Source organism: Mobula hypostoma, chromosome 2, assembly GCF_963921235.1.
Source record: "Mobula hypostoma chromosome 2, sMobHyp1.1, whole genome shotgun sequence".
NCBI lineage: Eukaryota > Metazoa > Chordata > Chondrichthyes > Myliobatiformes > Myliobatidae > Mobula > Mobula hypostoma.
The window spans coordinates 151207007-151219138 of record NC_086098.1 but is presented as its reverse complement, the minus strand read 5'-3'; the positions used below and the strand labels follow the sequence as shown (position 1 = coordinate 151219138).

The window sequence follows — 12132 nt, the reverse complement described above, 5'->3', positions numbered from 1 at the left end:
AGATAAAATTATTGTGCTTAAAACATATACATTTCCCACCAACTGCCAGTGACAAAAATTGCTGCTTTTTGAAAACAAACACATGCAACTGAGGCTATTTAAAAACATATACATTTGCCAAACAATTCTATAATTTCTACATTACACATTCAGGTACATACTACTTTTAATTGTGATCCATGAAGACAAGTAAGAAACTGAAGTACAATTGTATTATTTTTATTACAACAAAAAAAACCTAAATACTCACATGCAAACACTCTTCACACATGACGGTACTGATCAATTCTCCGACAAAAATCTGGTTGATAAAATTCATCTTCACACCTTCTCTTCCATATACTGTAACAACATTATATTTTGAGATAAATTTAACTCAGGTTTCCCCAGTAACATTTTTTTCCAATTTCGTGACTTTAAAGCTTCACAATAATTTCTAGATGCCATATGCTAAAAAAAATTAATGTCTACAACATTTTCATTCACATTATTTGTTAAAATCTCTAAAGGCTAATAATTGTGATTTTAAACCGTAACTGGCCCAGACTGCACTATGTGAAGGTTTTCTGCTTTATTGCAGCTGGGAAGATTCAAGTTTAAATGACCATAAATACAGTAGATGGCGCCCTTGAACTGTGTAACATCCCCACCTTTCACTTTTCGTTTTGTTTCTTCATCAGCAGTTTTGACTGTAGGGCTGTTGAAGGCTTTTAAGATGGCACTCTGTATGCGCTGCATCAGGAGAAGAGATTGTTTATAATCTTTTACAGTATATGTAACAAATTGGTAATACTGAGCACAACAACATACAAGTAATCATATTTCACATCTTGTCAAAGGCATGCATAAGTAATGCATGCAAAAAATCCACAAGCCATAAAAATTAGAAATGTATCACAACAGGGTAAACCATTTTTCTTTCATTTTTTTTTTATCGCGTCGCACCAGTCAGCCATTCTTGTCTGGCGCTGTCAGGATTGGTCTCCTTTCAGATTAACCGGGTCACAATATGAATGCTGTATTTAACTTTGAACTTTTTGCTGTTGGACTCTGGCCATATTCCACCGAGATACAACACTGGGCATCATGTGAGGTTGTTCCTGCCTGCAGCCATCGAACTTTGCAGCTCCTTCCGTGGAGGGTCGCACACCCTGAGCCAATAGGCTGGTCCTGGACTTATTTCCATCTGGCATAGTTTGCATATTGTTGTTTGATTGTTTGTGGTTTTTGTATTGCTATATTTATGCTCTATTCTTGGTTGGTGCGGCTGTAACGAAACTCAATTTCCCTCGGGATCAATAAAGTATGTCTATGTCTATTACTTATCCTCTCTGAGGCATCTATTATACCATACATTTCTCAGTACACGGCTCTCAACCAAAGGAAAATAAAATGCAGAGTAACAAATAGAAAAAACTGGAGGAACTCAGTAAGTCAGGCAGCATGTGGAAAGGAGTACACAGTCAATGTTTCAGGCTGAGACCTGTCATTCAAAGGTGTTTGCTGCTGAGTTCCTCCTGCATTTTGTATGTGTTCCTCTGGATTACATATGCTATTTCACAGGTGACAGAAGAAGACCATTTCAACATTTGTTTAATTTATTTAATACACCTTTCTCAGCAAATGGTGAAGCTTTGGATCCCAGGCAGCTGTGGACAATGTCAGACTGGAAATATCACATTTAGATTCTTCAGCCAAATCATTGATATAGATTGTGAATGGCTTGGGCCTGAGCATAGATACCCCACTGCGCCACTAGTCACAGCCGATCAAGCAGAGAATGATCGTTTATTCCCACTTTTTGCTTTCTGACTGATAATGAATTCTCTGTATTATCACTAATTATTGTAATACTATAAGGTCAATACTGCAACCTCAAGCTTTATAATTTATATAAATGACTTGGATGAAGGGGCCAAAGGGTAGAGGGGCCAGATTTGCTGATGACATAAAGACTGGTAGGAAAGCAAGATGAGGAGGACATAGGAGGGTTCAAAAGGACATGGATAGGTTAAGTGGGTTGCAAAGATCTGGTAAATGAAATATGAAAACATGATTATCCAAAGCGTTAGGAAGAGTAAAAATACACATTATGTAAATGTTCAAAGATTGCAAAGCTTAAAAATGTAGAGATATTTGGATGTCCTAGTGCCTATTACAAAGGCCAGTATAAAGGCAGTATCAAAAATAATACATTTACATAAGTCAGATAAAACTTCTAAGGAAATATTTTCATCAACAAAACAGAATACAGCACTCCACGTGAGCATATGCAATTCTGATAAAAAGTACAGACCACTAAACTTAAATGAAAGCACGACCCAGCCAAATGAAGAAAAAAACACTACAGAAGAAAGTTAACCAGTGGATGAGCATGACCCTCCATATAAGACATCCCCACAATCTGAGCAGACTAGATGTCAACAAGGAAACCTGTGGAATTCTCTGCCACAGGAAACAGTTGAGGCCAGTTCATTGGCTATATTTAAGAAGGAGTTAGATATAGCCCTTGTGGCTGAAGGGATCAGGGGGTATGGGGGGGGAAGGCTGGTACAGGGTTCTGAGTTGGATGATCAGCCATGATCATACTGAATGGCGGTGCAGGCTCGAAGGGCCAAATGGCCTACTCCTGCATCTATTTTCTATGTTTCTATGAACTGTTGAATACCTGGCTCAGAGTTTAACATCCTACAAAGTTAAACCTTGCACCACAGGGGACAGCAGAGCTTCACTTTCATATGAGCTCTATGCCTTCTATGTTCACTTTGATCACCAGAACAGGGAGGAACTATTATGTACCCCCATGTCTCCCAATGATCCTTTGGTCTCAGTATCTTAAGATGATGTGCGGGCTGCCTTCAAGAGAGTGAATCCAAGGGAAGCATCTGGTGCAGATGAAGTACCTGGCCGAGTACAGAAGACCTGTGCTAACCAACTGGCTGGTGTGTTCACAGACATAGTCAACCTCTCACTCCGGCAGTGTGTGGTACCCACCTGCTTCAAGCAGACTTTAATCGTACTGGTGCCCAAGAAGAGTGTAGTGACCTGTCTAAATGACTATTGCTCAGTGGCACTTACATCCACAATTAAGTGTTTTGATAGGCTTGTGTTGAAGCATATCAGCTCCTGCCTGAGTGGCGACTTGGATCTACAGTAGACACCATCTTGTTCGCTCTTCATGCAACCCTGGCACATCTAGACAGCAAAGGTGCATACATCAGGGTGCTCTTTATCAGATCAGGGCAGCATTAAATACCATCATCCCCTCTAAACAAATCAGTAAACTCCAAGACCTGGGCCTCAATACCCCCTTTTGCAATTCGATCCTGGTTTCCTCACTTGTAGAATCCAGTCAGTTTGGAATGGCAAAGACATTTCCTCCACCATCTCCATCAGCACAGGAGCACCGCAGGGATGTGTACTTAGCCCCCTGCTCTTCTCTCTTTACACCTGTGACTGTGTGGCTAAGTACAGCTCCAACACCATATACAAGTTTGCTGATGACACCACTGTTGTGGATTGTATCAATAGGGTGATGAATCAGCATACCGGAGGGAAACTGAAAATTTGGCTGAGTGGTGTAATAACAACAACCTCTCACTCAATGTCAACAAGACCAAGGAACTGATTGTAGACTTCAGGAGGTGGAAACCAGAGGTCCGTGAGCCGGTAATCATCTGAGGATCAGAGGTGGAGAGGGTCAGTAACTTTAAATTCCTGGGTGTCACTATCTCAAAGGACCTGTCCTGGACCCGTCATATAGATATAATTGTGAAGAAAGCACGACAGCACCTCTACTTCCTCAGAAGTCTGCAGAGATTCGGCATGTCTTCAAGAACCTTGGCAAACTTCTATAGATGTGTGTGGAAAGTGTGCTGACTGGCTGCATTGTGGTCTGATATGGGAACAACCATGTCTTTGAGCGAAAAATCCTACAAAAGGTAGCGGTGGATTTGGCCTAGTACATCATGGGTAAAACCCTCCCAACCATTGAGCACATCTACATGAAATGTTGTTGTAGAAAAGCAGCATCCATCATCAAAGATCCTCACCACCCAGGCCATGCTCTTTTCTCGCTGTTGCCATCAGGTGGAAGGTACAAGTGCCCCAGGACTCACACCACCAGGTTCAAAAACAGTTACTACCCCTCAGCTATCAGGATCTTGAACAAAAGGGGATAACAACACTCATTTAAGGCCTCTTTTATATTGTTATTTCATGCTCATTATTTACTGCTTTTCATGTGTATCTGCATTTGTACAGTTTGCAGTTCCCGAAGTTTACAGCTTTCAGATCCTGTTTACAGTTACTGTCCTATACATTTGCTAAGTATGCCCAGAGAATAAAATAATCTTAGTGTTGTATGTGGTGATATGTGTGTACTCTGATATTAGACTTTAATTTGAACTTTAAAGACCTCTTTCTAGAAATAGAGGGGCAATTCAGGACCAGGTGGTTAACACAAAAACTTATCAAAAATACATAATTAAAGACCAATAGATTTAAGAGGATAAACGTTGGAAATGCTGAGAAACGAGGAACAATCCAACACATTAAAGGATCCCGCAGTAGTTTAACTCAATCTGATTACTTACATGGGCACAATCAAGTGGCAAACATCATTCACCAAAATCTTGCTTTAAAATAAAAACTCATAAAAGACATACCTTACTATAAATAGAAGCCTGATCTGGTTTTAGAGTCAGAGTCCTACAAATTATTAGAGATAGGACAATCCATAATAATCGTCCAGATATTACAGGACAAACAAGAACAACTGACTTAATAGATATAGCCATTCCAAACACAAACAACTTAGAGGAGAGGTGGAGCTGAGTGAAGATGGCGCTAAACAGCGACTCCTTTGCTTGCATCTTTGGAAACAGCTTGATTTCTGTCTTTGATCTTTTTTTTTTACCCTTTCAAGGTTCTTTTGTAGATCCTGACCTGGAGTTGCACTCTGACTTTGGTTTTTTGCGGGAATGGGACCCACTCTCAAGGCCTCATGACTGGCTGATTTTTGATATGCTAAGGATGTGGCCTGGAAGACCAGCGTGCCTTCAGGGTGTCGGATATTCATGGCTCTAGAGGTGGGCGGATTCAAGGTTGGTGCTGCTGCTACCGCTGACTGATGCATCGCGGGAGAACAAGGAAGATTGGAGGCAGCAGGCTTGCTGCTGCACGTGTGCCCAAAGGCACAGAGCTTGGAAAAAGCAACGCAACAGACTTCTAACACCATAAATTAGCAAGTTGTTTTGTTACATCACCCCTCTTGCTGTCAAACAGGGACACCTCTTTTTCCCTTATTAGGGAGAGTGAGAGCCTGTGGTATGTCAAATTACAGGGTGAATGAGTAGTCTTTGTAGTACTGCAAGTCTGTGTCTTTATTGATGCTTTGCTGCACATTTGCATGCTTGGTGGGGAGGGCACCGATGCTTTTTTGCTGGTGGGGTGTGTCATAGCCTTGCTGCTGCTTCTGTGTGGGAGGGGGATCTGGGGGGAGGGGCTTTGGGGTTCAAACATTTAACTGTTGTTCATTCTTTGGCATACTTTTCTGTTTTCATGGATGTTTGCGAATAAAAAGAATTTCAAGATGTGTATTGCATACATTTCTCTGACATTAAATGTACCTATAGAAACATATTGAAATCAATAAGTGAAAAATACCAGAAATATGCTGAATTAAAAGAGGAAATTGAAACACTGTGCAACATGTATATTAAAATTGTCCCAATAGTAATATCTACAACTGCTATCATCCCAAAGTCACTACCCAAAATAGCATTAAACAATTAAGCCTACACAGCAATATTTATTTAAATCTCCAGAGAGCCACAATACTAAACACCACTAGAATAGTCCGAAAGTTCCTAGCAATTGAGAAATGAGTGTGCTTAGCTATGCCCATACCTCAGGTTTTACCAGCTTGAGCTGAGAAAAAAATAAAAATAATTACTTATCTACAGAGCACTTTTCATACAGATGATATAGTTCAAAGTGCTTTACAATGGGATAGCAAAGATGTAGCAACTAATTAGGAAAATTCATATAATATGGCTGTTTGTCACGAAGGGAATTGAATATAAAAGTATGAGGTAGTGCTTCAGTTAAATGGGGTATTGGTGAGACTACATCTGGGGCATAGCACAAAATGTATTACCGTAGTATAATAAGTGCAATATTTTTGTCTTTATTTAGGGAAGCATTACTGTATATGCATTCAAGGCAGCTCAAAATAGATTTACTGCACTGATACCCTGAAGAACTACATTGTCTTAAATGACAAAAGGTTGGACATAATCCGTTTCTATGGGGTGCTGTTCAGCAGAGAGAGCTTCATTGAAACATGATTCTTTGGGATCTTGACAGGGCTGGTGCGAAGAAATGGTTTCCTTTTATAGAAGAAAATAGAGCCATGGTTCACTGTTCAAAAAAATCCATTCAAGAAGCAGTAAAGTTATTTTGTTTCCTTTCAGAGAATTCCAAGTCTTTTGGAGTCTCTGCCACATAGAGCAGTGGAAGTAGAGACTTAAATATTTTTAAAGTAAATTAAAGATTCAAGGTATATTTATCCAAGTATGCATGCAGTATACAACCCTGAGAGTTGTCTTCCCCACAGACAGTCATGAAACAAAGAAATCCATGGAACCCATTCAGAGAAAAACATCAACCCCAGGCACAAAACACATAATATAAAGCACAAAATCGGATCAGTCCAGGCATATTCAGTTCATCTTAGTATTTATTATCTGCAGGCTGTCCTGATCCAAAATTGCTCAAAATAGCGACAACAAAAGGAGCGACAAGAAACCAGAAATAATGTGATCTACAGAGTCCAATCCACAAACCGTGTCGATTAAATCTTGCCCAAGATCCAGAACTCTGGCACCATCCTATGAGAGCATCAAGGGAGAGAGAGCACTCAAACACAGATCTAATCTGATATAACCTGATCAGATTTAATCAAGTAACATTCTGTTCTTATAATGAGAGAGATCCCAAAATGCTCTGGGAACTTAATCACCTTAATGTTTCTCAAGACATTTTCTCATCCTTAATAGCAACATGACCTATAATATCAAAACACCCCTCCCTAAAATATCAATTAACCATGAGTACAATCTCTCTGAATAATGCATGTCATCTAAACGAAGCAACTTAACCACCCTAACCCTAATTTAATCCTCTGGACCAGCCTACTGATCAATGCTTTACTAAGATATATGTAGACAACATTCATTACCCTACTCTCGCCAATCATTTTTGTCACTTCCTCAAAAAAATCAGTCACATTTTGATTGCCCCCAAGTCAATGCTTTTTCCAAATACAAGTAAACATGTCACTAAGAATCTTCTACAACAATCGCCTCCAATAAATTATAGACTAGTGAGACTTACGTCTTAGTGATGTAAGTCTCACCAGTCTATAATTTCTGGTTTATCTCCATCTTCCTTCTTATAGGAACATCACTGGATATTCAAGCAACACACACAAATTGCTGGTGGAACTCAGCAGGCCAGGCAACACCTATGGAAAAGAGTCGATGTTTCAGGCTGAAACCCTTTGGCAGGCCTGCAGAAAAAAAGCTGTGGAGTAGATTTAAAAGGTGGGAGGAGGGGAGAGAGAAACACAAGGTGATAGGTGAAACCTGAAGGGTTTTCCTCCAGGATTTCCCTGTGTCTGCTGCATTCATTTTACCCTCTACCATGACAAGCCTTCTAGGCCCTGCTGCAGGGAAGCTTCCCCATAGCATGATGCAGCCACCACCATGCTTCACGATAGGGATGGTGTGTTTTTGATTATATGAGGAGTTTGGCTTACACCAACATAGTGTTTAGATTGATGGCCAAAAAGCTTAATTTTCATTTCATCAGACCATCGAACCTTCTTCCAGTTGAATTCAGAGTCCCCCACATACTTTCTGGCAAACTCCAGACAAGACTTCATGTGTTTTTTTCAACGGTGGCTTTCTCTTTGCTGCTCTCTCATAAAGGTGCAACTGATGAAGCACCTGGGCAACAGTTGTTGTATGTACAGTCTCTCCCACCTCAGCCACTGAAGTTTGCAACTCCTTCAGAGTTGTCATAGGTCTCTTGGTGGCTTCCTTCACTAGTCCACTTTTTGTATAGTCACTCAGTTTTTGAGGACAGCCTGCTCTAGGCAGATTTACAGCTGTGTCATATTCTTTCCATTTCTTGATTGACTTAACTGTACTCCAAAGGATATTCAGTGACTTGGAAATTTTCTTGTATCCATCTCCTGACTTCTGCTTGTCAATAACCTCTTCGCTGAGTTGCTTGGAGTGTTCTTTTGTCTTCATGATGTAGTTTTTTGCCAAGATACTGACTCACCAGTAGTTAGACCTTCAGGACTATTTTTACAATAATCAATTGAATTTTTACAATAATCAATTGAAACACCCTGACTGCACACAATCTCCATTTAACTAATTATGTGACTTTTAAAACCAATTGGCTGCATCAGTGATGATTTGGTATGTCATATTAAAGGGGGTGAATATTTATGCAATCAATTATTTTGTGTTTTATGTTTATAATTAATTTCGATCACTTTGCAGAGATCTGTATTCACTTTTGACACGAAAGAGTCTTTTACTACTGATCAGTGTCGAAAAGCCAAATTAAATCCACTGTGATTCAATGTTGTAAAACAGTAAACCATGAAAACTTCTGGGGGGTGGGGGGAAATACTTTTTTATAGGCAATGTAGTTAAATCAAGTAAAATTATGAGAGACACAGACAGTGTAGATGACCAGAATCTTTTTACACAGAGTAGAAATGTCAAATGCAGGAAGGTGCTTTAAAGTGAGACAGTTTTGTTTAGGTGCCTGGAATTTATTGACAGACAGGAATATGGATTATGATGGGATTAGTTTAGCATGGTGTCATAGACACAGTTGACCAAAGAACCTTCACTGTGCTGTACAGTTCTACGGCTACTGTCATTTTTCCACTTTAGGTCCCAAATGGAAAATTTCATTTACAAAATAAATAGTAGCAGGATATCAATCAGCCTCCAAGACCTCCACTGACATCTCTCAATTCCTCAAACCTCCTGAAACCCATCGTCAAGTCTTCAGATGCAAACAATGACTGATCCTCCGTTGTCATCTTGAACAGAAAATTTCAAAGGTTTATCATAGAACATAGATCAGTACAGCACAGGAACAGGCCCTCTGGCCCACAATGTTGTGCCGAACATATTAAATTAGTAATCAAATGGCCAATGGAACTAATCTCTTCTGTCTATACAATGTCCATATTCTTATATTTTACTCACATTCATCTGCCTATCCAAATATATCTTAAAAACCCCTAATGCAGGGGGTTCCCAATCTTTTTTTTATGCCATGGACCCCCAGTTTGTATTTGCCTCTATCACCACCCCAGGCAGCACAAGCCAGGCAAAAAACCTGCCCCTCAAATCTCCTTTGAACTTACCCCCTCTCACATTAAAGGCATGCCCTCTGGTAATTGATATTTCAATTCTGGGAAAAAAATACTGTATGACCACTCTATCTATGCCTTTCATAATCAGAATCAGAATCAGGTTTATTATCACCGGCATGTGTCATGAAATTTGTTAACTTAGCAGCAGTTCAATGCAATACATAATACAGAAGAAAAAAAATAAGTAAATCAATTTACAGTATACATAAATTGAATAGATTAAAGTCGTGCTAAAAACAGAAACAATATATATTAAAAAAGTGAGGTAGCGTTCACAGGTTCAACGTCCATTTAGGAAACGATTGGCAGAGGTGAAGAAGCTGTTCCTGAATCGCTGAGTGTGTGCCTTCAGGCTTCTGTACCTCCTGCCTAATGGTAACAGTGAGAAAAGGGCATGCTCCGGGTGCTGGAGGTCCTTAATAATGGACGCTGCCTTTCTGAGACACCGCTCCTTGAAGATGTCCTGGTTACTTTGTAGGCTAGTACCCAAGATGGAGCTGACTAAATTTACAACCCTCTGCTGCTTCTTTTGGTCCTGTGGAGTAGCTCCCTCCCACCTCACCCCCCGCCCCCATACCAGACAGTGATGCAGCCTGTCAGAATGCTCTCCACAGTACATTTATAGACCATAGACAATAGGTGCAGGAGTAGGCCATTCAGCCCTTCGAGCCAGCACCGCCATTCACTGTGATCATGGCTGATCATCCACAATCAGTATCCAGTTCCTGCCTTATCCCCATAACCTTTGATTCCACTATCTTTAAGAGCTCTATCCATCTCTTTCTTGAAAGCATCCAGAGACTTGGCCTCCACAGCCTTCTGGGGCAGAGCATTCCATATATCCACCACTCTCTGGGTGAAAAAGTTTTTCCTCAACTCCGTTCTAAATGGCCTACCCCTTATTCTTAAACTGTGGCCTCTGGTTCTGGACTCACCTATCAGCAGGAACATGCTTCCTGCCTGCAGCGTGTCCAATCCCTTAATAATCTTATATGTTTCAATAAGATACCCCCCCCACCCCAGCCTTCTAAATTCCAGAGTATACAAGCCCAGTCGCTCCAATCTTTCGACATATGACAGTCCTGCCATCCCGGGAATTAACCTTGGGAACCTGAGCTGCACTCCCTCAATAGCAAGAATGTCCTTCTTCAAATTTGGAGACCAAAACTGCACACGGTACTCCAGGTGTGGTCTCACCAGGGCCCTGTACAGCTGCAGAAGGACCTCTTTGCTCTTATACTCAATTCCCCTTGTTATGAAGGTGAGTATGCCATTAGTTTTCTTCACAGCCTGCTGTACTTGCATGCCTGCTTTCAGTGACTGATGTACAAGAACACCTAGATCTCGTTGTACTTCCTCTTTTCCTAACTTGACTCCATTTAGATAATAATCTGCCTTCCTGTTCTTACCACCTCACATTTATCCACATTACACTGCATCTGCCATGCATCTGCCCACTCACCCAGCCTCTCCAAGTCACCCTGCATTCTCATAACATCCTCCTCACATTTCACACTGCACCCAGCTTTGTGTCATCTGCAAATTTGCTAATGTTACTTTTAATTCCCTCATCTAAATCATTAACATATATTGTAAACAGCTGCGGTCCCAGCACTGAACCCTGCGGTACCCCACTGGTCACCGCCTGTCATTCCGAAAGGGACCCATTAATCACTACTCTTCGTTTTCTGTCAGCCAGCCAATTTTCAATCCATGTCAGTACTCTGTCCCCAATACCATGTGCCCTAGTTTTGCCCACTAATCTCCCATGTGGGACTTTATCAAAGGCTTTCTGAAAGTCCAGGTACACTACACCCACTGGCTCTCCCTTGTCCATTTTCACAGTTACATCCTCAAAAAATTCCAGAAGATTAGTCAAGCACGATTTCCCCTTTGTAAATCCATGCTGACTCGGACCGATCCTGTTATTGCTATCCAGATGTGTCATAATTTCATCTTTTCTACTTGACTCCAGCATCTTTCCCATAACCAACGTCAGGCTAACCGGTCTATAATTCCCTGTTTTCTCTCTTCCTCTCTTCTTGAAGAGAGGGGCAACATTAGCCACCCTCCAATCCACAGGAACTAATCCTGAATCTATAGAACATTGGAAAATGATTACCAATGCGTCCACGATTTCTAAAGCCACCTCCTTAAGTACCCTGGGATGTAGGCCATCAGGTCCTGGGGACTTATCAGCCTTCAGACCCAACAATGTATTGGTTGACATACATAATCTCATAAACTTCCATCAGACCTCCCTTCAGTCTCTGTCGCTCCAGAGAAAACAATCCAAGTTTCTCAGTTCAAAAAGTTCAAAGCAAATTTATTATCAAAATATATACATATAAATATATATATGCCATCATATGCAAGCCTGAGATTCATTTTCTTGTGGGCAATCACAGTAAATACAAGAAATACCACAGAATCAGTGAAAGAGCACACCCAATAGGACCAACAACAACCAATGTGCAGAAGAAAACAAAATGCAAATACAAAAAAAAATTAATAATAATAATAATAATAATAAATAAGCAATAAATATCATGAACACAAGATGAAGAGTCCTTGAAGGTGAGCTCATAGGTTGTGAGAACAGTTCAATGATGGGGCGAATGAAGTTATCCTCCTCTGGTTCAAAATCCATATGGTTGAGG

At 40.6% G+C, this 12132-nt stretch overlaps 1 protein-coding gene across 2 annotated transcripts in view; it reads right to left on the bottom strand.

The window, feature by feature from the left end:
* Positions 1-12132, bottom strand: part of usp45 (ubiquitin specific peptidase 45) — a 98957-nt gene that overhangs the window by 23808 nt on the left and 63017 nt on the right. For both annotated transcript variants that reach the window (XM_063040883.1, XM_063040882.1), the window contains exons 10-11: positions 651-732; positions 251-342 (exon numbers count right to left, since the gene is read on the bottom strand). In XM_063040883.1, coding sequence (XP_062896953.1) covers positions 251-342; positions 651-732 — 174 coding nt within the window. The remainder of the gene's footprint in view (positions 1-250; positions 343-650; positions 733-12132) is intronic.